This window comes from Colobus angolensis, unplaced genomic scaffold (genome assembly GCF_000951035.1).
Source record: "Colobus angolensis palliatus isolate OR3802 unplaced genomic scaffold, Cang.pa_1.0 Scaffold271, whole genome shotgun sequence".
Classification (NCBI taxonomy): domain Eukaryota; kingdom Metazoa; phylum Chordata; class Mammalia; order Primates; family Cercopithecidae; genus Colobus; species Colobus angolensis.
The window spans coordinates 1,200,395-1,227,195 of NW_012115944.1; the positions used below are offsets into that span (position 1 = coordinate 1,200,395).

General features: G+C 37.0%; 1 protein-coding gene across 1 annotated transcript in view; it reads left to right on the top strand.

Annotated features, from left to right (window-relative positions):
• Nucleotides 1-26,801, top strand: part of TANC2 (tetratricopeptide repeat, ankyrin repeat and coiled-coil containing 2) — a 478,795-nt gene that overhangs the window by 275,702 nt on the left and 176,292 nt on the right. The window contains exon 8 of the mRNA XM_011947922.1: nt 8,200-8,463. Within this exon, the coding sequence (XP_011803312.1) occupies nt 8,200-8,463 (264 nt within the window). The remainder of the gene's footprint in view (nt 1-8,199; nt 8,464-26,801) is intronic.

A 26,801-nucleotide genomic window follows, 5' to 3' on the forward strand; every position in this document is an offset into this window, starting at 1 on the left:
TTGGTTGGTAGGCTATTTATTACTGCCTCAATTTCAGAACTTGTTACCGGTCTATTCAGGGATTCAGCGTCTTCCTGGTTCAGTCTTGGGAGGGTGTATGTGTCCAGGAATTCATCCTTTTTTTTTCTAGATTTTCTAGTTTATTTACATAGAGGTCTTTATGGTATTCTCTAATGATTGTTTTTTGTTTTGTTTTGTTTTGTTTTGTTTTTTGAGAAAGAGTCTCACTCTGTTGCCCAGGCTGGAGTGCACTGCTGTGATCTCAGCTCACTAGAGCCTCTACCCTCTGGGTTCAAGTGATTTTCGTGTCTCAGCCTCCTGAGAAGCTGGGATTACAGGTGTGTCCCACCATGCCCAGCTAATTTTTTTGTATTTTTAGCAGAGACTGGATTTTGCCATGTCGGCCATCCTGGTCTCAAACTCCTGACCTCAAGTGATCCTCCTGCTTCAGCCTCCCAAAGTGCTGGGATTACTGGTGTAATCCAACCGCATCTGGCCTGGTTGTTTGTATTTCTGTGGGGTCAGTGGTGATCCCTTTTATCATTTTTTTATTGTGTCTACTTGATTCTTCTCTCTTCTTTATTAGTCTAGTTAGCAGTCTATTCATTTTATTATTTTTTTTTTTTCCAGAAAAACAGCTCCTGGATTTGTTGATTTTTTTTTTTTGAAGGGTTTTTTGTGTCTCTGTCTCCCTCAGTTCTGCTGTAATCTTGGTTATTTCTTGTCTTCTGCTAGCTTTGGGGTTTGTTTGCTCTTAATTCTCTAGTTCTTTTAGTTATGATGTTAGGGTATCGATTTGAGATCTTTCCAGCTTTCGATGTGGGCATTTAGTGCTGTAAATTTCCTTCCTAACATTGCTTTAGCTGTGTCCCAGAGATTCTGGTATGTTGCCTCTTTGTTATCGTTGGTTTCAAATAGCTTCTTAATTTCTGTCTTAATTTCTTTATTTACCCAGGAGTCGTTCGGGAGCAGGTTGTTCAATTTCCATGTAGTTGTGTGGTTTGGGGTGAGTTTCTTAATCTTGAGTTCTAATTTGATTGTGCTGTGGCCTGAGAGACTGTTTGTTATGATTTCAGCTCTTTTGCATTTCCTGAGGAGTGTTTGACTTCCATTTATGTGATCAATTTTACAGTAAGTGCCAGGTGGTGCCAATAAGAATGTATATTCTATTGTTTTTGGGTGGAGAGTTCTGTAGGTATATATCAGGTCCACTTTATCCAGAGCTGAGTTCAAGTCCTGACTATCTGTTAATTTTCTGTCTTGATAATCTGTCTAATATTGACATTGGGTGTTAAAGTCTCCCACTATTATTGTGTAGGAGTGTAAGTCTCTTTGTAGGTCTCTAAGAACTTGTTTTATGAATCTAGGTGCTCCTGTATTGGGTGCATATATATTTAGGATAGTTAGCTCTTATTGTTGAATTGTCCCCTTTACCATCATGTAATGCCCTTCTTTGTCTTTTTTTTATCTTTGTTGGTTTAAAGTCTGTTTTGTCAGAGACTAGGATTGCAACCCCTGCTTTTTTCTGCTTTCCATTTGCTTGGTAAGTTTTGCTTCATCTCTTTATTTTGAGCCTATGTGTGTCTTTGCGTTTGAGATGGGTCTCTTGAATACAGCATCCCAAGGGGTCTTTACCCAGTTTGCCACTCTGTGTCTTTTAATTGGGCCATTTAGCCCATTTGCATTTAAGGTTAATATTGCTATGTGTGAATTTGATCCTATCATCATGATGCTAGCTGGTTATTTTGCAGACTTGTTGATGTAGTTGCTCCATAGCGTTATTAGTCTTTGTACTTCAGTGTGTCTTTATAGTGGCTGGTAACATTTTTTCCTTCCCATATTTAGTGCTTCCTTCTTGCAAGGCAGGCCTGGTGGTGACAAATTCCTGTAGCATTTGCTTGTCTGAAAAGGATTTTATTTCTCCTTCGCTTATGAAGCTTACTTTGGCCAGATACGAACTTCTGGATTGGAAATTCTTTTTAAGAATGTTGAATATTGGTCCTGAATCTCTTCTGGTTTGTAGGTTTTCTGCTGAGAAGTCCACTGTAAGTCTGATAGGTTTCCCTTTATAGGTGACCTGGCCTTTCTCTCTGGCTGCCCTTAATATATTTTTCTTCATTTTGAACTTGGGGAATCTGATGATTATGTGTCTTGGGGTTGATCTTCTCATGGAGTATCTTACTGTGGTTCTCTGTATTTACTGAATTCGAATGTTAGCTTGTCTTGTTGAGTTGGGGAAGTTCTCCTGGATGATATCCTGAAGTATATTTTCCAACTTGGTTCCATTCTCCCTGTCTCTTTCAGGTACCCTAGTCAGTCATAGGTTTGGTCTTTTTACATAATCCCATAGTTCCTGGAGATTTTGTTCATTCCTTTTCATCTTTTTTTCTCTAATCTTGTCTGCCTGTCCTATTTCAGCAAGTTAGTCTTCATGCTCTGAAATTCTTTCCTCCACTTGGTCTGTTTGGCTGTTGATACTTGTGGTTACATTGTGAAGTTCTTGTGTTGTGTTTTTCAGCTCTGTCAGGTCATTTATGGTCCTGTCTCAACTGGTTATTCTGGTTAACAGCTCCTATAATGTTTTATCGTGGTTATCAGCTTCTTTGCATTGGGTTAGAACTTGCTCCTTTAGTTCTGTGAAGTTCATTATTACCCACCTTCTGAAGCCTACTTCTGTCAATTCATCCATCTCAACCTCCGCCCAGTTCTGTGCCCTTTGCTGGAGAGATGTTGCAATCATTTGGAGGAGAAGAGCACTCTGGCTTTTTCAGTTTTCAGCATTTTTTCATTGATTCTTTCTCATCTTCGTGAGTTTATCTAGCTTCAATCTTTGAGGCTGCAGAACTTTGGATGGGGTTTTTGTGGGGATGTTTTTTGTTGATGCTATTGTTGTTGCTTTCTGTTATTTTTCTTTTAACAGTCCCTTTCCATAGGACTGCTGCAGTTTGTTGGGGGTCCATCCAGTCCTATTCACCTGGGTCCCTCCTGCAACCGGAGGTGTTACCAGTGGAGGCTGCAGAACAGCAAAGATGGCTGCCTGCTTCTTCCTCTGGGAGCTCCATCCCAGAGGGGCACCGACCTGATGCCAGTGGGAACCCTCCTGTATAGGGTGTCTGGCGACCCCTGTTGGGGTTTCTCACCCAGTCAGGAGGCATGGGATCAGGGACCTGGTTCACGAAGCACTCTGGCTGCCCCTTGAGCAGAGTGGGTGCACTGCACTAGGGGGAATCTCACTTGTCTGGACTACCCAGATTTCTCAGAGCCAGCAGGGGGAAAGACTAAGTCCACTGATCAGCAGAGACTGCGGCTGCAACTATGGCCATCCCTCCTTCCAGGGGCTCCATCCCAGGGAGATCAGAGTTCTGTTCGTAAACCCCTGGCTGGAGTTACTGAAATTCCCACAGGGAAGGCCCAACCAGTGAGGAGGGATGGGTCAGGGTCTGGCCTAAAAAGGCAGTCTGGCCACAGTCTGCCACAGCTGCTGTGCTGCACTGTGGGGAATTCTTCCTGGGTCTAAACCACCCAGTCTCCCTGGCACCAGTAGGGGAAAAACAGCAGACTGGAGCGCAGTGATGGCTGCTGCCTCTCTTCCCAGGAGCTCAGTCATCTTAGGCAGGAGGCAGCCACAGTCATGATGGCCACCCCTCCCTCTGGGAACTCAGTAGTCTTAGGCAGTTTCCAGCCAAGAGGCCGCCGAGAATCTGCACAGCTCTGTGCTTGGGACCCAAACCCTGGTGGTGTGTGTGGGCCCATGAGGGGGATCTCCTGATCCGTGAGTTGCACAGATCCGTGGAAAAAGCATGGCTTCTTGGGCAGGGTAACACAATCACTCACTACCACCTCCCTTGGCTGGGGGTGGGAGCTCCCCTTGCCCCGCGTGGCTCCTGAGTGGGCCATGGCTCCACCCTGCTTTTTCCTTGCTCTCCATGGCACACGCCAACTGCCTAGTCAGTTCCAATAAGAGAACCTGGATACCTCAGTTGCCAGTGCAGGATTCACTCACCATTTTCATTCTTCTCTGTGGGAGCCTCCAACTGCAGATATTTCTAGTCAGCCATCTTGGCCCCTCCGGCCTGCTGTTGTTTTTTAGAGAGCCAAGTTGTTAAACATGTATCAGCACACCACTGGCCCCAACCCACCTCCAAAGTTCTAGTCTATTGAATTTACTTAATTCTTAAGAACTTTGCTGTGCCCTTGCGAATGTTTTTGTCTTTGGATAAACCATTGTTTTTTCATCTTCACCTGACCAACTCAGCTTAATCGACAAGAGTATTCTCTAGCCCTTAAGTCTGGGTTAGATTTGTGTCTCCTTTCTCATAAAGCAAACCTCTTTTTCCAATGGGTAAAGTAAAATAAATTAAGTAAAGATAAAAGACCAAATTTAGGTGAATATAAAGTTGTTATCTGGAATTACTGGGAGTTGGGTAAGTATTGCAAGGACTTTTATTGAAGTCCTTGACTGTTACTGAAGGTGCAGTGTTCTCAAGAGCTAATAGTTCAGTACCTGTTTAATTGTTTGGCAGTATCCTAAAATATTATAGAAAGCCTGATTTATCTCTTCCACCTATTCCCCTACCACAAATATAAAGCCTTTTCCACATTAAAAGAGTACAGTACTATATTCCTAGCAGACATAAACACTTCACCAGTACTGAATCCATTCTTCAGAGCTTAGCTTATGTGTCTTTAAATACTGTGTCCTCTCATCACATTTTTTCCCCAAAAGTAGGCAGTTTCTTGGCTTAAATAATTTCCCAGGTAAAACATACACATATCAATGGTGGAAATATTTTTAATGTAAGTACTAGAGAAAAAAATGCCCTAAAGAATGAGGCCAGTTATTTTTGTTCTAATATTTCATTGTTAATGTCTGCGGTGTCCTCCCACGCTAAGGGTCTGCTGAATATTCACTCGTGCTATTTTCCTATGATTTTTGTAGATAACAGCAGGGCTTTAGCCTTTCTGCTTTCCTTTGTTGTATCTCTCCTTTCATCATGTAGGTATTACAGAGCTGGGTTCTAAAAGGTTTTTTTAATTTAAATATAAAAAAACCCTTATAGTTTCTATTCTTCAGAAATGTACAGTGTAGTAAAGGAGGCAGGGTACATCTACAAAAGAGTTAAGTAACAATAAAAGGTAGTAAATGATTAAGATTCCAAAAAATTAGTTGCCTGTGAGACTACTTGTTAGCTATATAAGTGGGCAAGATGCCTAATCTCTCTAAGCATCGGTTTGATTTCCTCATCTGCGTAATGGAGATAGTAATATCAGTCCTGCTGGGAGTGTTATGTTGATAATCAAATGAGATACTGTATGTTTGTACAATTTAAAGGTTATAAAGTGATAAATATGAATTTATTATGATTACTAGTATTAAAGTTTATGATCTAATACAGAAGAAAGAACATCCTGCTTAAAATATATATGAGCTTTTTCTGGGGTGATATTTCTTTACCAGGTACCAAAAAAATCACTTTGACCTTTGGGTTGTTAGGCCCCTGGAATTACTTTTCAATTCTTAATTTATTTTCCATGTTCTTCCTTTGGAAATATTTTCTGAGTTTCAGAAACTGTTTTCCTTTGTTTTTCAGATTTGCTACCACATACTATCCTTGGTTTTTTGTCCCCAAAGACCAGCCAAAATGTAGGAATATAATTTACTCTGCTTTCTTTTTGTTAGCTGTCTCTCCAAAATGAGCATAGGTTGTCTATTTTTTAAGGTTTTACAACTAATCACTAAAGGGGAAATAGAGTGTAATAAATATGGGAACTTATCTTCCAAAATCTTACAAGGTTTCCAAAGAGTTCTGTGATATTTCTGATTTCCTTTCTCAGGTGGGGCCCAAAAGCACATACCCTCATCTCTCTTTTAATTCTTAAGTTTATAAAATTTTCCCTCTTCCCACTTCTCTACCTTTTTCTAGTTTACCTAGATTTCTTCTTCCTTAGTCTTTTACTTTTTGTAACAACAAAGTCGGTTTTTCTTTCTTGGAGAAAAATTTAGGTCATCCTTTGTAATTCATCTTCTTCCCTTGTTATTAGAAAATCCAGAACTCCATTTAAATTTGCAGAGAGAGAACCTCACTAAAAAGGATTGTGGAAAGTACCTCATGAACTTAGTCTCTTCTTTTGGCAATAGGTACATTCAAAATATAAGAAGAGAAAATGGACTAACATATAAAAACTCCTCTGGGATGATATCTTTCATCTTGTTTTATAATTATTGCTAAAAAATTATCATCTAGATGTTAATGTTTTTAATCCTTTCATTTCTAGAGTTAATTAAAATTTTTCTATTTGTGTGTAATTAGTGGTAAGACTATATAAAATTCAAAACCTTTCAGTTTATTTTATTAAGGTACTGAAATCCATAAAGTTAGAGCTATAGCCATCTGTACAAGAAGGGCCTGTTACTGCTTACTTATTTGGGCAGATTCTGTCTCTTATATTAGTTCCTACTTAGGAACTGCTTATTTTATTCTAATTCTTTGTTATATATTAGAAGCAAGGAAATACATTTAAATGAGGAAAAGAACAGAATAAAAAGAATATAGAGATCTTTTAGGGACCTCTGAGGCTCTCCAGCAATCTTTGAAGATTATATAAATTCCCTTTTGATGAAATTCTGAAAATTTTCCCACTAATAGGCCTGAGCTGTAGGTCCTCTAGGACTGATACATGAATTTTTTTAGTTTATTTATATAGAGTTTTTGAAATATGTGAGAGATGACTGTATTTTGGTTTCAGTTACTTATACATCATGATAGAAGTGAAATGATCATCAGTAACTTTTAAAAGTAATGTTACTAAATATTATTATCTAGTCATGAATTTACACAATCATAAACAGATTAATCTCTACTTTAGATTTTCTTTTAAATTCACTCTTTAAATTTTATAAATCAGTGAAGTACAAGGCAGTTTTGTTACATGCATAAATTGCGTAGTGGTGAAGTCCGAGTTTTTTAGGATATTCATCACCCAAATAATGTACATTGAACCCATTAAGTAATTTCTCATCCACCTTTCCCCCACCCTGTAACCCTTCAGAGACTCCATTGTCTGTCATTCCATTTTCTGCATCAATATGTGCACTTTTTTTTAGCACCCATCTGTGAGTGAGAACGTGGAATATTTGTCTTTCTGCATCTAACTTGTTTCATTTAAGATAATGATTTCTAGTTCCATCCATGTTGCTACAAAAGACATTTCATTCTCTTTATGGCTGAATAATGTTCCATTGTGTGTATATACCACATTTTCTTTATCCATTCATCTATTGATGAACATGTAGGTTTTCCATATCTTTGCTATTGTAAATAGTGCTGTGGTAAACATTAAAGTGCAGATATCTTTTTGACATATGGATTTCTTTTCCTTTGGGTAGATACCCAGTAGTAGAATTGCTGGATTGAATGGTAGTTCTATTTTTAGTTCTTTGAGAAATCTCTATATTTTCCTTAATGGTTGTACTAATTTATATTCCCACCAACAGTGTATATGAGAGTTCTCTGCATCCTCACTGTCTGTTATTTTTTGATTTTTTAATAGTAGCCATTCTGACTGGTATAAGATGGTGGTTTTAATTTGCATTTCTCTGATGATTACTAATAATTGAGAATTTTTTCTGTGTACATGGCCATTTCTGTATCTTTTGGAAAATTTCTGTTTATGTCCTTTGCTTACTTTTTAATGGGATTATTTGTGAAGTGTTTGTTGAGTTGTTTGAGTTCCTTGTATATTCTTAATGTTAGTCCTGCCAGATGTATAGTTTGCATATATTTTCTCCCATTCTGCAAGTTGTCTTTTCCCTCTGCTGATTATTTCTTTGGCTGTGCAGAAGCTTTTTAGTTTTAGTTGCATTTGTCTATTTTTGTTTTTGTTGCCTGTGCTTTTGAAGTCCTAGTCATAACTTCTTTACCTAAACCAATGTCCAGAAAAATTTTCTGTAGGTTTTCTTCTAGTATTTTTAGTTTCCAGTCTTAGGATTAAGTCTTTAGTGTATCTTGAGTTGATTTTTGCATATGGTGAGAGATAGGAGTCCAGTTTCATTCCCTTGCATATGGCAGTCCAGTTTTTCTAGCACCATTTTTTGAAAATGGCGTCCTTTCCCCAGTGTATGTTTTTATCAACTTGGTCAAAGATTAATAACTGTATGTATGTGGCTTTATTAAATTCATTTTACTCTTTTTTTTCCAGCTACATTAACAAGCTATTCTGAAAATGTGGAACGCACAAAATATGCTGGGGAAAGCAGTAAGGAATTAGGATCTGGAGGAAACATAAAACCTTGGCAATCTCAAAAATCCAGCATGGACTCCTGCTTGTATCGAGTAGATGAAAACATGACTGCTTCCACCTATAGTCTGAATAAGATCCCAGAGAGAAATCTGGAAACAGTGTTATCTCAGTCAGTACAGTCTATTCCTTTGTATCTCATGCCAAGGCCAAATTCAGTAGCAGGTAAGTTTGTTGTTGTTGTTGTTAAATAATCAATATTTACTCCAGTATATATTGAAATGAAAATAAATCCTGCTCTGACAGTATTTAAATTTTCCATTCATCTTTTTTGACTAAGCTGTTCTTTTGTATTAGGGTAATGTACATGTATATATTATTTGAATCTGGGAGAAGATTCATCTTCCTCAAATCACTTAGTTCTGCTCCCAAAGTGTACAAAAACACATAGAAATTCACAAACAGCCTATAAAATATATCATCAAACTACAAAAAGTCTTTTCTCTCAGTCAGAAGTCTTTGAAAGAATTTTAGTTTGAAGTATTAGTTCTTACAATCTTAGTTTTAAAAAACGTTATTAAAATGGGCATATCTCAGTGTAATTTGTATTATCAGAAATCATCATCCATAGGTTTGTAAAAGTGGAAGGCAGGCAAGAGTTCAGCTTTTCCACATCACGTGAATTTCAGTATTTTCACAATATCCTGGCTACCATTTCATAGAAGAATCACCAGGTGGCTACATTTCTAAAGAATAATTCCGCAACACCACTAGCAAACTCAGTGAAAAAAAAAAATTGTATTAGTCCGTTTTCACACGCTATAAAGATATTACCTGAGACTGGGTAATTTATAAACAAAAGAAGTTTAATTGACTCACAGTTCACACAGCTGGGAAAGCGTTGAGAAACTTATAATCATGGCAGAAAGCAAAGGAGGAGCAAGTGTCTGCTCCACAAGGCGGCAGGAGAGAGCGAGCACACAGGGGAACTACCAGTTTTAAACCATTGGATGTCATGAGAACTACCTCACTATCACGAGAATAGCATGAGGGAACCACCCCCATGATCTGATCACCTCCCACCAGGTCCCTGACACATGGGGATTACATTCAAGATAAGATTTGGGTGGGGACACAGAGCCAGACCATATCAGAAATGATGTAGCATGGTGGCTCATGCCTGTAGTTCCAGCAATTTGGGATGCTGAGGCAGGAGGATTGCTTGAGGCCAAGAGTTGAAGACCAGTCTGCGCAACATAGTGAGACTTTGTCTCTAAAAAAAAAAAAATGAAAGAAAGAAATGATACTGAGGGTTAAGTGGTTGAAATACGGAGTCATCATTCTTTAGCAGCTACTCTCCTCAAAATTGATGTCAAGGGGTATTTTTACTACAGCTAAATTGCTCCTTAATAGTTCATACTTGGGACTTTTGCAGAATAGTTGAACGTTCTGACTTTTCAAAATATGTCATGATCTGGACTTTGTCCAGACTATAAAATCAAAGTTAGTTTGCTTTTCTTACTTTCCTCATGAAGGCCTGGATAGATGATCTCACTGATAATTATTCCTTATGTAGCTGATAGTGTAATGCCTCTTGCCATTCCCATTTCCCTTTCCTACCCCATTCTTTGTTCTCTGGGAGACCATCAGCATCTGTCATCAGGTGTGATTATAGGGGAAATGGCTCATCTGAAAGATGAGTAACTATGGAAGATTTTAATATTAATTTTTAAAAATTATTCACTTTTGTGTAGTGACAGTAAATTTTTTATCCTAAAACCTTCTATGTTGATCCCCAACTACCATGCCATATTAGAATCCTAGAATGCTGTTGTATTAGTCTATTCTTATACTGCTATAAAGAAATACCTGAAACTAAATAATTTATTTAAAAAAGAGGTTGAATTGGCTCATGGTTCTGCAGGCTGTACAGGAAGCATAGCAGCTTCTGTTTGGCTTCTGAGGAGGCCTCAGAGAGCTTTCAGTCATGGCAGAAGGCACAGGGGGAACAAGCACCTCACATGACCAGAGCAAGAGGAAGAGCAGGAGGAGGTTCCACACACTTTTAAATGACCCGTTCTCTCAAGAACTCACTCATATTACAAGAACAGCAAGGAGGAAATCTGCCCCATGATCCAGTCACCTCCAACATTGGGGATTACAACTCGGCATGAGGTTTGGGCGGGGACACAGATCCAAACCGTATGAGCTGTACATTATGAAAAGTTCCAGGCAAGTTGAGTCTTTTCTGAAAAGAAGCATAAAATTCCTTGCTCATATATAAATAGAGAACTGTAACTACCAACCATAATAGTATGTCCCAACTTACTTCCTAGCTAAGCTACAAAGATTTCTAAGAAAATTCTGGCTCTATTATTTGAGAAAGGCACTGAACACTTAGTGGAAGACAGAGAAGCTTTGTTTCAGTGAGTGGAACTATGTAGTCAGTCTGAATGAACAATGTTAATTCAGGGCTATGAGTCTCGGTCACTACTTAACATTAACATTCTGTATTACCGTCTTCTTCCTACTTACTCCCCATTATATTTTATGTGTATCCCTTAGAACCTTTTTTCACTGTGTTAATCAAGGACCTTCTCATTTGTTTAAAAGCGACTCAGCTCTTCCTCAGGCTTCCCTTAGCCCCAAGTGTATCCCAGAACTGTTGTACTTTCATATTAGCTAAGTGCTCCCTCCCTAGTTGTATCCTGTACCTTCAGAGCAGTGCCAGAACTGAACAGACTATGGAAAGAGAGAATGGAACAAGCAAGCTGGTTAATTTAATGTTTTGCTGTTGATCTCAGAAAGCCATCAGGACCACATGTAACTAACCACTAGACTCATAAGCTCTGAGGCAACTACCAAACTATCTCCATCTAATTCCTAGCCACCTTCCCAGGCTGAACTCAAATACTTCCTCCTTCATAAAACTTTCTCCAATCACCTCTCAGCCACAAGTAATTGCTGCTTCTTCTAGAGTCTCCTAGTACTTTGTATGCATTCTCTTTTTGTGTTGGAAACAGTCTGCTTTGTGTTACGTGCAGCTACTGTGTATATGTTTTGGTCTGACTATTAGAATCTCAACTTTTTGACATAGCAACTGAGAAGACTTCAGTAGAGGCTCCATAGTTGTTGGTTGCATGAACTAATGAATGAATATATGCATGAACCAACCAATCTGTGATATCAGCTTTAAACAAAAATAACAATGTAGTTAGTAAATCTAATAATAATTTTCTTCATCTTACTATAGAATATAGTCTTCTCATAGGAGAGATTACCCAGAAAAAGTGGGGTGGGGACTTAGGTAAAGTAAGCTCTATATGAGATGGTAGTATCAGCCAGTTACAAAACAGTTTTGGACTTACTAGTATCTCAAAATTTCATTTCTTCCAAAATTATAAACTGTAATTCTCTTTAATATATGGAATGTGTAAACAGCATTTATCATTATTTGCTAACAACTGGCAATATGTATTTTTCAGTGGTTAATCAGAAGCCTTTATTCAATTAGCAGTGTAATGGTGTTGGGGAAAAAATGGAGATCTTAAGAGATTTCTATTTCTCCAAGATAGCAGTCAGCAAACCAGGGCCCATGGGCCAAATTTGGCACACTCTGTTTTTGTAAATAAAGTTTCATAGCAGCAAAACCACACTCACTTATTTGCTTATGACTGCTTACCACAACAGAGTTCAGTAGTTGCAACAGAGATCATAAGCTCTACAGTTAACATTGTCATGGCCTACAAAGCCTATAGAAAAACGGCAATCCCAACCTTCATTCTAAAATCTTATCCTGGCGTTGGATTCATTTGGCCCAAGTCACCCCTCAGCGATACATCTCTGCTATACAGGTCATATACAGTGTTAGTTGTCCATAGGGACAGAAACTGTTTTAGACTTTATTAAAGTTTCATGATGTGTTTCATGTGACTTCATGAATTACATAGAGAATCAGAAATGTGTAAAAATTCCATGAGAGGACATTGTTACTCAGCTGTACTGATACTAGATAGCAAAGACACTAAACGGATTTGAAAGAGACAAAAAAAGCTGAAACTGACCCTTAAGTTTTGTTTTGTTTTGAAGTTTTTGTAATATGCATTTAGCTAGACTCATCATCAGTGTGGTACACAGACAGTGCCCAGTAATAAATTAGTCACCTGCTTGAGTCTAGAGCCCTCATTTCCAAACTTAGGAATTTTCATTTTGGTGGTGGTGAAGTCTCTTAATGTGTTTGTTGTTCTCATCTTCTCTTGACCTCTTTTTAGTTTATTGAAAAGAATATAAAATTACTTTGCTCTTCTTGAACAGACATATCTCTTGAGATTCATTATTTTACCCAAAAAAATGCTAACTGTAGAGCTTATGATGATGTGTAAGACTCCTGTACTCCTATAAAAGCCAGATATGCTTTTCCTCTCAGTGTCTGAAAGGCTGACACTGTTTTAAACAAAAAATACAGAAGGAAAAATAAAAGCCACTCTCCTCTCTACACCTAATACCTCTCTCCAGAGGTTAATATTTCTTACGATTCTTTAAAATATATCTATATATAAAAAACATTATAACATCTATATGTGATATATAATCATATATACCAATACAGTTAACCCTCTGCATCTGTGCTTCACATCCACAGATATAGATGGCCAACTAAAAGGGACTTGAGCATTTGCAGATTGTGGTATCCTATTGCAGATAGCTCCAAGGTTTCTGGAACTAATTCCCTGCAGATACCAAGGGATGACTGTATTTAATTATAATATATGTAAGAGAAATATGAGGTCAAAAAATGAGTGGAATTTATTCAGAAGAAATGAAAGGATATGTTCTTAAAAATATATCCATAATCATCACAGTTTTATTTGTAATAGCCAGTAACTGTGAACATCCCAAGTTCCCATCAACAGGTGAATAGATAAACAAATTTATTGTGTATCCATACAATGGAATTCTACTCAGCTACAGAGGGAAATGAATTATGGATACCACAGCAACATACTTGAATCTTAAAATAATTATGCTATTTGAAAGAAGTCAGATTAAAAATATAGATATACTATATGATTCCCTTTGTATAAAATTGTAGAAAATGCAAACTAATCTGTAGGCACATATTGCCTCTCTTACACTGCAACCATCTACAAGTGCAGGTATCACCTAGACCTCTTCACGTTGCCCTGTGGGAATTAGGACTCAGGAAAGTGGCAGAATGTTGATCCTCTGGCTACTGCTATTGCTCCGAGTAATGAACTGTCTTTCATCTCTAACCCAGAAGTTTCATATCCTTTTCCCGCATCCAAGCTTGTTAGTTTACAGATTCTTCACTGTTCTTGACATAATGAAATATTGCTGTACCCAAACCCACAAAATTAAAAGAAATGGCAATGGCAAGCATCATAAGGATATGTTGCCATTGAAATTATACATTGATGGTGGGAGTATGTTAATAAGTTGGTACTCCATTTTTGTATCAAAGGTATATAAAGCTATATATGCATGTTACCTAAAACCTCACAATTCGATTTCTGGATAGAATGCCCATGAGAAATGAGTGTTTTTGTTTATGAGAAGACAAAATAAAGTTTTATCAGTTTTATTCATAATATCTAAAAACCGAAAACCATTCACATGTCCATCAACAGTAGAATTGATAAATAAATTGTATACAGCAATGAAAAAGAACACACTACTGTTACAACATCATGGATATATTTCACAGATGTGATATTGAACATAAGTCAGACTCAGAAGAGTGCCTTCTGTATAAAGTATGTACATTTATATAAAGTTCATAGAAACAAAATGATCACACTTCTATGATTATAGAATTCAAGTAGTGGTTACCTTTGGTAGGATTATTGACTAAGGGAGCTTTCTGTATCTTGGTCTAGATGGTAGTTACATGGATTTATGCTCATGCGAAGACTTCAAAAAGTTCATGGAAAACATAAGTAAAAGATAAAAAATATAAACTTTATTTCTCAACATAAGCTCCGTCAAGTTCAAGACACTTTTGTAAGAGATGATACCAGCCATTTAGTCCATCCCTAAAGAACTGAGTGTCCTGGGAATTTAACCATGTCAGTGAAGTCTTTTTTACATTATTAACTGAAGAAAAATGCATGCCTTTTACAGATTTTAAGATTAAAAAACAAAAAGACAGACAGAGCCAAATCAGAACTGTAAGATGGATTTTCCATCTAAACTTGCAAAGCTGCCTTTGTTTGATGAGAGAAATGAGCAGGAGTATCGTGGTGGTGGAAAAGGATTATCTGGTGGAGCTTTCCCAGGTGGTTTTCTGCTCAAGCTTTGGCTTGCTCAAAACACTTTCATAGTAAGCAGGCATTATCATTTTTGGCCTTCCAAAAAGTCAACAAGCAAAATGCCTTGATCATCCCCAGAAAACGGTTGCCATGACACTTGCTCTTGACCAGTCCACTTTTGCTGTGACTGGACTATTTCTGCCTCTTGGTAGCCCTTGCTTTGGTTGTGCTTTGTCTTCAGGATTGTACTGGTAAAGCTGCTTTTCATCCCGTTACAGTTCTTTGAAGAAATGCTCCAGGATCCTAATCCTACTCGTTTTGTTTTAAATTTTCTTTGAAAGCTCTGCTCTTTTCTGCAGCTGATCTGGGCACAATGGTTTTGGCACCCATTTAGTGGGAAGATTGCCCCCATTTTAATTTTTCAGTCATAATTGTGTAAGCAGAACCCATTGAGACATCTGTGATGTTGGCTGTTGTTTGTGCTGTTAATCATTTGTCCTTGTCAGTTAGGATACAAACAAGATGAATTTTTGTGGATGGTCTGCCACTGCAGGCTTCATCTTCAACACTGTCTCATACCTTCTTAAAAGAAGTTATCCATTTGTAAACTGCTGATTTCTTTAGGGTATTGTCTCTGATATGGTTTGGCTGTGTCCCCATCCAAAGCTCATTTTGAATCATAGCTCCCACAATTCCCAAGTGTTGTGGGAGGGACCCAGTGGGAGGTCATTGCATCATGGAGGCAGGTCTTTCCTATGCTGTTCTCATGATAGTGAATAAATCTCACGCAATCTCATGGTTTTGTAAAGGGGAGTAAGTCATGTAAGATGTGACTTGCTCCTCCTTGCCTTCTGCCCTGATTGTGAGGCCCCTAGCCATGTGGAACTGTGAGTACATTAAACCTCTTTCCTGTATAAATTACCCAGTCTTGGGTATATCTTTATTAGCAGTGTGAAAATGGACTAATATAGTCTCCATAAATGTTTTGAAAAACATCAATGATTTTACCATTCTTCCACCCAAGCTTCACCGTAACTTTGCTCTTTGCCCTTGCTTCAATTTTAGCAGAATTCGTGTTGCTCTGATAAGGGCTCTTTTCAAACTAATATCATGTTCTTAATGCCTCAAACTATATCCTCTTCAGACATCTTATAATAAGTTAGTATGAATTTATTTTGATGCAAAAACTTTTTGAAATTCCTCCATGGTTTTTTCATAAGATGCATTTCAGTGAACTTTTTGAAGGCTCTCACATGTATAAAAATAATTTAAGCTATACACCAAAGATTTATATACTTCACATATGTAAATCATACCAGTTTTTAAAATATATAGAATGTGGCAGGGCATGGTGACTTATACCTGTAATCTCAGCACTTTGGGAGGACGAGGTGGGTGGATCACTTGAGGTCAGGAGTTTGAGACCAGCCTGACCAACATGGTAAAACCCCGTCTCTACTAAAAATACAAAAATTGGCCGGGCACGGTGGCTCACACCTGTAATCTCAGCACTTTGAGAGGCTGAGGCAGGGGGATCACTAGGTCAGGAGTTCAAGATCAACCTGGTTAACATGGTGAAACCCCATCTCTACTAAAAATAAAAACATTAGCTGGGCATGGTGGCAGGTGCCTGTAATCCCAGCTACTTGGGAGGCTGAGGCAGGAGAATCCCTTGAACCCAGGAGGCAGAGGTTTCAGTGAGCTGAGATTGCGCCACTGCACTCCAGCCTGGGCAACAGGGCGAGACTCCGTATCAAAAAAAAAAAAAAAATTAGCTGGGCATGGTAGCGTGCACCTGTAATCCCAACTACTCAGGAGGCTGAGGCACATGAATTGCTTGAACCTGGGAGGCAGAGGTTGCAGTGAGCTGAGATCGCACCACTGCACTCCAGCCTGGGCTACAGAGTGAGACTCTGTCTCAAAAAAAAAAAAAAAATTATATATATATAGGCCTGTTGTCTTTGCAAAAGGGTTTTCTCTTTTCTTTGGTATAGAAATAGCAGTCTTAGGAAACATACAAAACAAGATCTTTGTCTGAATTGTCTGTTTTTAGTGTTGCTTAATAAAACCTAATAACTACAACAAATGGATAATTTATTTAAAATGTTTCATTTTATTGAGTGTATAAACCTAAGATAAGTACCCAAACCGGCCAGAACTTTTTTTTTTTTTTTTTTGCCACCTTAATTCAGAGAGACACTAGATGAAATTCTAAAGCAGCAGTCTGTGTGTGGATTTTTAAATTTTTTAAAAAAAACAAGTATATTGAGTCATATTTTATATATTATAAAATTCACCCATTTCAAATGTACAATTCAGTAATGTTTGGTAAATGTAGCAAGTTTTGTAACCCTCACCGTGAATCAGTTTTAGGACATTTTCAGCACCTCAGAAATATTTCTGCATCTATTTAACATTAACCCCGTTCCCTTTCCCAGGTCCCAGGCAACCACTAATTGACAGACTCTATAAATTTGTATTTTCTGGAAATGTCACATAAATGGAGTCATATAGTTTGTCATCTCTTGTATCTGGCTTCCTTCACTCAGCATAATGTTTTTGAGGTTTATGACGTGTGTGTATGTGTGTGTGTGTGTGTGTGTGTATCAGTAGTTTCTTCCTTTTTATTTCAAGTAGGATTCCACTGTATGACTGTACCATATTATGTCTATTCATTTACCATTGGATAGACATTGTTTCCAATTTTGGGCTATTGTGAATAGTGCTGCTGTGAACATTGGTTTGCAAGTGTTTGAGTAGACATATGTTTTCATTTCTCTTGGATAGATAAATACCTAGGAGTAGAATTGCTGAATCTTATGGTAAGCTTATATTTAACTTTTTAAGAAATAAAAACTGTTTTCCAAAGTAGCTGTACCATTTTGCATTCCCACCAGCAGTGTACAAGGGTTCCTATTTTTCCACATCTCCTTTGTTACTGTCTTGCCTTTAGCTGGTGTGAAATGATACCTCACTGCGGTTTTAATTTGCATTTCCCTAATGACTACTAATGTTGAGCTTATTTTGTGTATTGTTATCTATTCATTTATTCTTTAGTGAAATATCTATTCAGACTGTAGCACATTTTTATATTGGGTTATTTTCTTCTTGATTTGTAAGAACTTGTGTATTCTGGATACAAGTCACATCAGACATGTATTTGCAAATACTTCAGTCTGTTGCTTGTCTTTTTGTTTTCTTACTGGTATATTAGGAAATATAAAAATGTGAAATTTTGGTGAGGTCAGTTTATCAATTTTTTTCTAATAAATCATGTTTTTCTTGTCACTTTTCTCTTTATCTTTTTAATAGAAAACATACTGTTTATATCATGTATTATAAAACTGATTTCTTTATGACTTTGGGGTTTGTTTTAACTCAAGTATTGGAAAATACTTCCTGAAATACTTAATACTTTTTCTCTCTTGTCCCTCCTCTTCCCCTACTCATGTTAAAAAAAAAAGAAAAACAATTACATCATCCTAAATTGTTACGTCTGTAGACTAGACCTTAACTGTGAATGATTTTTTTATTTACCACAATTCTCTTCCCATAATGTTAGTCTTTCTGGCTAGCAGAGTGCTTTAGATTCTTAAGCAGTACTAATCACTCATCCTTAAAGGAAGGGTAAAAGGTAAATATACCATCAGAGATCCGATAGATCTGTCGTGGAGAACAGGATTATATACTATTTGAGTAGTACATATTGACTGTGTTGAACAAAATACTTCATCAGAAAATTATTTCTTGTCAGTGTTGAACATAATACAAACAGACCTACTTTGGCCTACAGGGCAAGTCATAGGTCATGAAATAGTTTGTATTTGGTTGTTTTCTGTATCTGGAAACCATGGTTTCAGGATGCTCACAAAGAGGCAGAAAAGGAAGCTATAAACCAAATGACTCAGTTATTTTCAACACTTAGTAGATTGTAGATTGAAAATGTTTCCAGAATGTAGAGAAATAAAATTACTTTCACAAGGAATTGCCCTGCTAAATGTATAATGTATGTAAATATTTGATAAAACTACAACCTCTGGTAGCTTAAATGGTTAGAGACCTAAACCATAAATTAAATTTTCTGATCTCATGAGGGTCCACTGTTTTCATTTAGCTCTAGGTACACATACTTTCCTTTCCTTTCTAACGGGTACTTAAAAGCTGTTCCCTAAATTGGGGAGAATCAGATACTAAATTTCTGGTAAACAGGAATAATTGAGAATTTCAAATGTGAAGTGAGCTTGAAATAGGAAAATTCAGTATATTCACACTTATTAAATTGTTCTAAGCATCTGAACATCAAGGGCAGAATGGGGATGGGAATGATGAATGCCAGTAATAAAAAGCCTTATTCAGGTCCAACTTAAACTTCTCTTCTTTTTTAAACTTAATTTCAGTGTGACTAATATAATTATTTATTTAGAGACCAAAATACCATTTGAGTAACTTTTAAAAACCTGAGTGAATAATTGTTTAAATGGTCCTTGCCGTGATACAGATTTCTCCCCAATTTGGGAAGAGATCACCTTCTATTGCCTAAGCTCCTTAGCATCTTAGGCAAGATAGGACCACGTCTTCTGGCATGACCAGGAAATTGTTAGGGGATTATTTAAAATCCTTGAGGCTGCTACTGGATTGAACTGTGATGAATAAAACTATATATATTATTCCATAAGGCCAAGATTCTTGATTTTAAAAAGAACAGAAATGACTTGTGGCTTTTGTGACACTTTTGTGGGGAGAATGGAGTCAGCACATATGCAAATATTTATGGTGAATTATTTTTAAAAATATTTTTCTAAGCTTTTAACTTACATATGACATAAATGGAAGAAATATATATGGGGAAAGTTTTAAAAATCATGTGTATTTTATTTACAGTATTGAAATAGAGGTTTGATTAATATGTTGGTCAAATAGATTCAGCTGTATACTTTTAAAAACATAAAGACTCCAACAAGTGAAGTTCATAGTTAAAATAGATATACCAGTTAACACTCAGTGTTCCACATAGGAGGATAGTACTATTTGCTGAAAACATGAACACTTTCAACTCAAATGATAAAGTCATTAAAGTTGAGTTTTGGTGGTCTGCAACATTGAGACTTGGGTTTTTCTGGAATAGCTCAGTTTTCTGAATATAAGCTTAGCTGTTCATACACCTTTAAATTAACATTCTAAAGTATGAAAAAGATTTAACAGTGTGTTTTGTTTTCAAAATGTAAATTGCTATTGTATATTTGTTTTTAAGCCTATGTGTTGGAAGGAACTAGAAGACTCTTGTGGACTTGCGGTTGCATGGCAGAAATTACCAGAGTAGGCAGTCTACGGTCATCCTTGATGTCCAAAAATGAGATTGGCAATGAATTGGAGGGATGTGGGAAGCAGGAAATGTTTGCTTGCAACAGCTGTTGTCAGTGCTTTGTGTGAGAATGAGAGGTCTATCAGGGAAACATACAAACAACAGAAATCAGCTAAAATATAAACTCTCACCATCTACTTGTTAATGCTTGGAGCTTCATGTTTTCCTAAGAAAAGGATCTTAAGAATCAGGTAAATACAGAACGGGAATCTAGGGGGATTTAAGCAAACCCAATCAGAAACTTTTAAATAGAGTTTTTGCAAAAATCAAAAATGGGCTTTTCAGCAGTCAGAATGTTGGCTTTATGTATCAAGGATGTAAGGACAGCAGAGTGGCTTCTTGCCCAGGCAGGAGCAAACATACAGTGTCATTCCAGGCTCCTTGCTCAAGTCAGCTAGAATGACAGTTGTACTACTGTAATCTGTTTGCATTAGTGGCAACTGATTTAAGAAGAAACAATTCAAACTGTCTTCCAAACTCAGTGTAGAGTTGTCTCTAAAATGTTGTATACCAAATGTCTGTTAGATTTCTTCTGCCCACTTGTAGTGTATTTAAATTATTTTAACTTCAAAAATGCATGTCAGTTAAATGCTCTATGAGTGAGTTGTCCTCAGCTGTTACAATCTGATGAAATCTCAAAAAAACTGTTCTTTTTTTCTTTTCCTTCTTCCTTCTCAAAACAAGTCTTTTAAATGACAAACTCTGTGGATTTACTTTTTAAAGCTTTTTCTTTTTACGTAAAAGTTTTGTTATAGATTTTTCTATTTTCTCCATTCATCTGAACTCGCCTGATTATATCTTATACTTGTATCTGGAAAGTGTTAGTTAAATGATATAGTATTTATTTATTTATTTATGAGTGGATGGATGGATGGATGCATGACGTAGGTTCTCACAATGTTGCCCAGATTGGTCTCGATTCCTGGGCTCAAGCAATCCTCCAACCTAGTATCTTCCCAGTATAATGTTAATTTAATCTGACAGAACTCCCTCAAAATTTTTCACAGTACAATTGCATAGTAGGACTAGCACTATAAGGTAGGAACAAATGTGTCCCTATAGAGCTGTCATTGATGATGTACAAGGCGTTGTTGCTATAGCCAACTCCTTCAAAATAACCCAGTAAGACAAAAGTTAATGTGTCATTTGCTCATTGTTAAAATGTAGCTGAAACATGAAATGTGCATATAATAATAGTTATTCATTCGTTAGACAAGTATTTATTGAGCAGGTACTATATGCCAGGCACTGTTCAAAGCACTTAAGTATCACCATTAATAAACAAAACAATTCCCATTCTCATGTAGTTTACATTATTGTTGGGAAAAATAATGTTAGTAAGTAATGTTACCCAGGCTGGTAATTTATAAGGAATTTATGTGGTATACTAGGAGGTGATATATGCTATGGAAAAAAGGAAAAGGGGGATCGTGAATATCTGAAGGAAGATAATAGAAACGTTGTTGAAGCCAAGCGTATTATTTTAGTGATATCTGTTAAGCATTAAGAAAGCAAAACAGTGAGGAGGAGGAGGATCGTGCCAAACAGATTATGAAATCTAAGTAGGACCAGTCTGGAATTCAGTTCTATGTTGAGCATCATCTGCAGGGCACTCTGATTTACTCTGAAGTGGTAGAGTAATGAAAGATGAATCGGGCATTTTATTCTTGTTCTCAAGAACCTACTACAGTCAGTGAAGGAAGACAGACTTGTAAACAACTACCTGAATAACACAAATTCCAAATAGCAGTATATATTTATGTGGTTGCTGAGAGGGAGAAGCAATTAATTCTGACTGGGAGATTGATTAGGAAAGCAAGGAAAGCACAGCCTAAGCAAAGTTTTGGCAAAGGGAAAGGTAAGTTTGACGCAGTTTGACCAAGCCTTTTTTTCAGAAAATGATATGCAAATGGAAAAGATTCAGATGACTGTGAGGAAGAGTACAACTAGGTACAACTAGAAAAACAAAGGGAAACACCTAACAGAAGTTTGTCTCCTGGCTGATCTTTCCAGTATTTGTCTCATATGCCTTTAAATAATTTATCTGAGAAGAGAAGAATTTTGAAAATGATGAAGCAAAGAGAAACTGAAAGAGGACTAGGGACAACAATTAAAAAAAAGGCAGTGAAAAATGACAGATTCATATAACACCAACCATAATTTTATTGTAGTCCCAGATTAAAGCCATAGTTCCCCATTTACTGATGGGAAAGCTGTCTAAGCCCAACATCAGGACCCCAGAGCTATTGCTTTTGATCTTGAATATCACTGCTTTTTTTTTTTTTAAGGTCATTGTACCTCTGTTTGGATTTTTGAAGGAGTGAACTATTCATTCAGTTCATTGATGGCAATATTTGTCTTTTTCTTCTAGTGTCATTTGTCTGAAATTGAGAAATGTGCTCATGCCAAAGCATATTCACTATATTACTTGGTTTTGTGAAATAAATCAAGGCGATAGAATAGTGATGTTCATCTTCCTAGGTATTTCAATAGTAAAGATTAGCTTAACTTGTTAAAACCACACTAAACATTGATATTTTACAAGCCAACCGCTTTTATTTAAATATAAGAAGTTAAATGTGAGAAACTAAACCTGTGGCTAAAAGTACTTGCCAGAAGATTTTTTGATACAAAAATTAAAATGAATTACATGACTATTATTTAATTGGAATATGTACTCCATAGTATAAGATCTCTCATAGTTTAATCCATAAAATATTAGTATAATTTTTAAAAATATACCAATGTATTAGACTTTTTAAAATTTTTATGGGTCATAGTATATGTATATATTTATAGGGTGAGTGAGATATTTTGATACAGGCATACAATGTGTAATAATCACATCAGAGTAAGTAGCATAACCATCACCTCAAGCATTGATTATTTTTGTTGCAAACATTCCAACTCTTCTCTTTTAGTTATTTTTAAATGTACAATATTGTACGTTTTGTTGTACAAAATTGTTGACTATAGCCCACCCTGTTTTGCTATCACATACTAGATCTTACTCATTCTAACTATATTTTTGTACCTTTTAGCCATCCCCACTCCCCCCACCCCAGCTACCCTTCCCAGCCTCTGGTAACCATCATTCTACTCTTTGTCTCCATGAGTTCAGCTGTTTTAATTTTTAGCTCCCACATATGACTGAGAACATACGAAGTTCGTCTTTCTGTGCCTGGCTTATTTTACTTAACATAATGACCTTCAGTTCTATCCATGTTGCTGGCAATGACAGAATCTTATTCTTTTTTATGTCTGAATAGTACTTCATTGTATGTATGTACCACATTTCTTTTTACCTAGTTGTCTGTTTTTTGTTTTTGTTTTGCTTTGTTTTGTTTTTTTAGAAGGAGTCTCGCTGTGTCGCCCAGGCTGGAGTGCAGTGGCACAATTACCCAGTCTTCTGTTGATGGACACTTAGGTTTCTTCCAAATCTTGGCTATCGTGAATAGTGCTGCAACAAACATGGAATTGCAGATACTGATTTTCCTTCTTTGGGGTATATACCTAGCAGTGGATCATATAGTAGTACTGTTTTCAGTTTTTTTGAGGAACCTCTGTACCGTTTTCCATAGTGGCTGACCTAATTTACATTTCTGCCTACAGTGAGCAAGGATTCCCTTTTCTCCACATCTTTGCCAGCATTCATTATTGCTTGTGTCTTGGATAAAAGCCATTTGATAATATCTTGCTGAAGTTTTGATTTGCATTTCTCTGATGTCAGTGATGTTGAGCACCTTTTCATATGCCTGTCGGCCACTTGTATGTCTTTTGAGAAATGTCTATTTTTGTCCATTTTAAAATTGTGTTATTAGATTTTTTCCTATAGAGTTATTTGAGCTCCTTATATATTCTGCTTATTAATCCCTTGACAGATGGATAGTTTGCACATACTTTCTCCCATTCTGTGGGTTGTCTCTTCACTTTGTTGATTGTTTCCTCCCTTGTACAGAGCTTTTAACTTGATATGATCCTATTTGTTCATTTTTGTTTTGGGTGCCTGTGCTTTTAGGATATTACTCAAGAAACCTTTGCCCAGACCAGTGTTCTGGAAAATTGCTTCAGTGTTTTACTTTAGCAGTTTCATAGTTTGGGGTCTTAAACTTAAGTTTTTAATCCATTTTTATTTGATTTTCGGTTTTTGTTTTTTTTGAGATAGGATCTCGCTTTATCACTCAGGCTGGAATGCAGTGGCACAATTATGGCTCACTGCAGCTTTGACCTCCCTGGACCTCAACCTCAAGTGATTCTTCCACCTCAGACCTCGAGTAGCTGGGACTACAGGTGTGTGCCACCGTGCCTGACTAATTTTTGGTTTGAGGTTTTAGTCGTTGTTGTTTTTGGTAGAGACAGAATTTCACTACGTTACCCAGGCTGGTCTCAAGACTCCTGGGCTCAAGCAGTCAGCCTGCCTTAGTCTCCCAAAGTGCTGAGATTACAAGTGTGAGCACTGTGCCTGCAGCTCAGGATGGCTTTGGCTATTTGGGATCTTTTGTGGTTTCATATAAATTTTAGGATTCGATTTTCTATTTCTGTAAAGAACGTCATTGGTATTTTCTTAGAATTGCTTTGAATCTGTAGATTGCTTTGGGCAGTGTGGACATTTTCACAGTATTGATTGATTCCAGTCAATGAACGTGAAATGTCTTTCCATTCCTTTGTGTCCTCTTTAATTTCTTACATTATTGTTTTATAGTTTTCATTGTAGAGATCTTTCACTATTCTAGTTAAGTGTATTCCTAATTATTTTATTTGTGGCTATTATAAATGAGATTACTTTCTTGATTTCTTTTTCATCTTGGTGACTGTTGGCATATAGAAATGCTACTGTGTTTTGTATGTTGATTTTGTATCCTGCTACTTTACTGAATTTGTTTATTAGTTCTTTTTTTTGTAAAATCTTTGGGTTTTTTAAAATATAAGATCATATCATCTGCAAAAAAGGATAATTTGACTTCTTCCTTTCCAATTTCGATGCACTTTATTTCTTTCTCTTCTCTGATTGCTCTAGCTGGGACTTCCAGACTATGTTGAATAACAGTTGTGAAAGTGGGCATCCTTGTCTTGTTCTAGTTCGTGGAGGAAAGGCTTTTAGTTTTTCCCCACACAGTGTGATACTAGCTATGTTGTATATATCTTTTATTGTGTTTAGGTATGTTCCTTCTGTACCCAGTTTTTTTAGGATTTTTATCATGAAGGAATGTTGAACTTTATCAAATGCTTTTTCAGCATGAATTGAAATGATTGTATTGTTTTTGTCCTTCATTCTACTGATATGGTGTAGCACATTGATTGATGTGTGTGCTGAACCATCCTTGCATCCCTGGGTTAAATCCCACTTGGTCATGATGAGTGATCTTTTTAATGTGTTGCTGAATTTGTTTTGCTGGTATTTTGTTGAGGATTTTTGCATCAGTGTTCATCAGGAATATTGGCCTGTGGTTTTCTTTTTTTCATGTGTCTTCATTTGGTTTTAGAATCAGTGTAATCTAGCATCATAGAATGAGTTTGGAAATAGTCTCTCCTCCTCTACTTTTTTGAATAGTTTGAGTAGGATTGGCAATAGTTCTTACTCATTTATTTATTTATTTATTTATTGACACTGAGTCTCACTCTGTCGCCCAGGCTGGAGTGCAGTGGCACTATCTCAGCTCACTGCAAACTCCGCCTCCCAGTTTCACGCTATTCTCCTGCCTCAGCCTCCCGAGTAGCTGGGACTACAGGCACCCGCCACCACGCCTGGCTAATTTTTTGTATTTTTAGTAGAGACGGGGTTTCACCGTGTTAGCCAGGATGGTCTCGATCTCCTGAACTCGTGATCCGCCAACCTCAGCCTCCCAAAGTGCTGGGATTACAGGCGTGAGCCCCTGCACCTGGCCGGCAATAGTTCTTTTTTAAATGTTTGGTAGAATCCAGCAGTGATGCCATTGGGTCCTAGGCTTTTCTTTGCTGGGAGACTTTTTATTATGGTTTTGATCTCATTACTTTGTCTATTCAAGTTTTGCATTTCTTCCTAGTTCAGTCTTAGTGAGTTGTGTATGTTGAGGAATTTATCCCTTTCTTCAAGGTTTTCCAATTGATTGGTATATAGTTGCTCATAGTAGTTTCTAATGATCCTTTGAATTTCTGTGGTATCAGTTGTAATGTCATTTTTATCTCTGATTCAATTTATTTGGGTCTTTTTTTCTTAGTCTGGCTAAAAGTTTGTCAGTTTTGTTTATCTTCTCCTAAAGAACTTTTCATTTCATTGATCTTTTGTATCTTTTGTTTCAATTTCATTTATTTCTGCTCTAATCTTTATTTCCTTCCTTCTACTAAGTTTGGGTTTAGTTTGCTTTGTTCTTTTTGTTCTTTAAGAAGCATCATTAAGTTGTTTGTTTGACTTTTCTTTTTTTTCTTCTTCTTCTTTTTATTTCTTTCGAGACAGAGTCTCACTTTGTCACCCGGGCTAGAGTACAATGATGTGATCTCGGCTCATTGCCACCACTGCCTCCCAGGTTCAAGTGATTCTCCTGCCTTAGCCTCCTGAGTAGCTGGAATTACAGATGCCCACCACCACACCTGGCTAATTTTTCGATTTTCACCACGTTGGCCAGGCTGGTCTCAAAACTCCTGACCTCAAGTGATCCACCTGCCTCAGCCTCCCAAAGTGGCGGGACTATAGGCATGAGCCACTGCTCCCAGCCTGTACCTTTTTTATGTAGGTACTTACTGCTATAAACTTTCCTCTTAGTACTGCTTTCACTATATCCTATAGGTTTTGCTGTGTTGTGTTTCCATTTTAATTTGTTTCAAGAAATCTGTTAATTTCCTTCTTAACTTCTTCATTGACCCACAGATCACGAGGAGCATATTGTTTAATTTCCATGTGTTTGTATAGTATCCAGAGTTCCTCTTTTTACTCATGTCTAGTTTTATTCCATTGT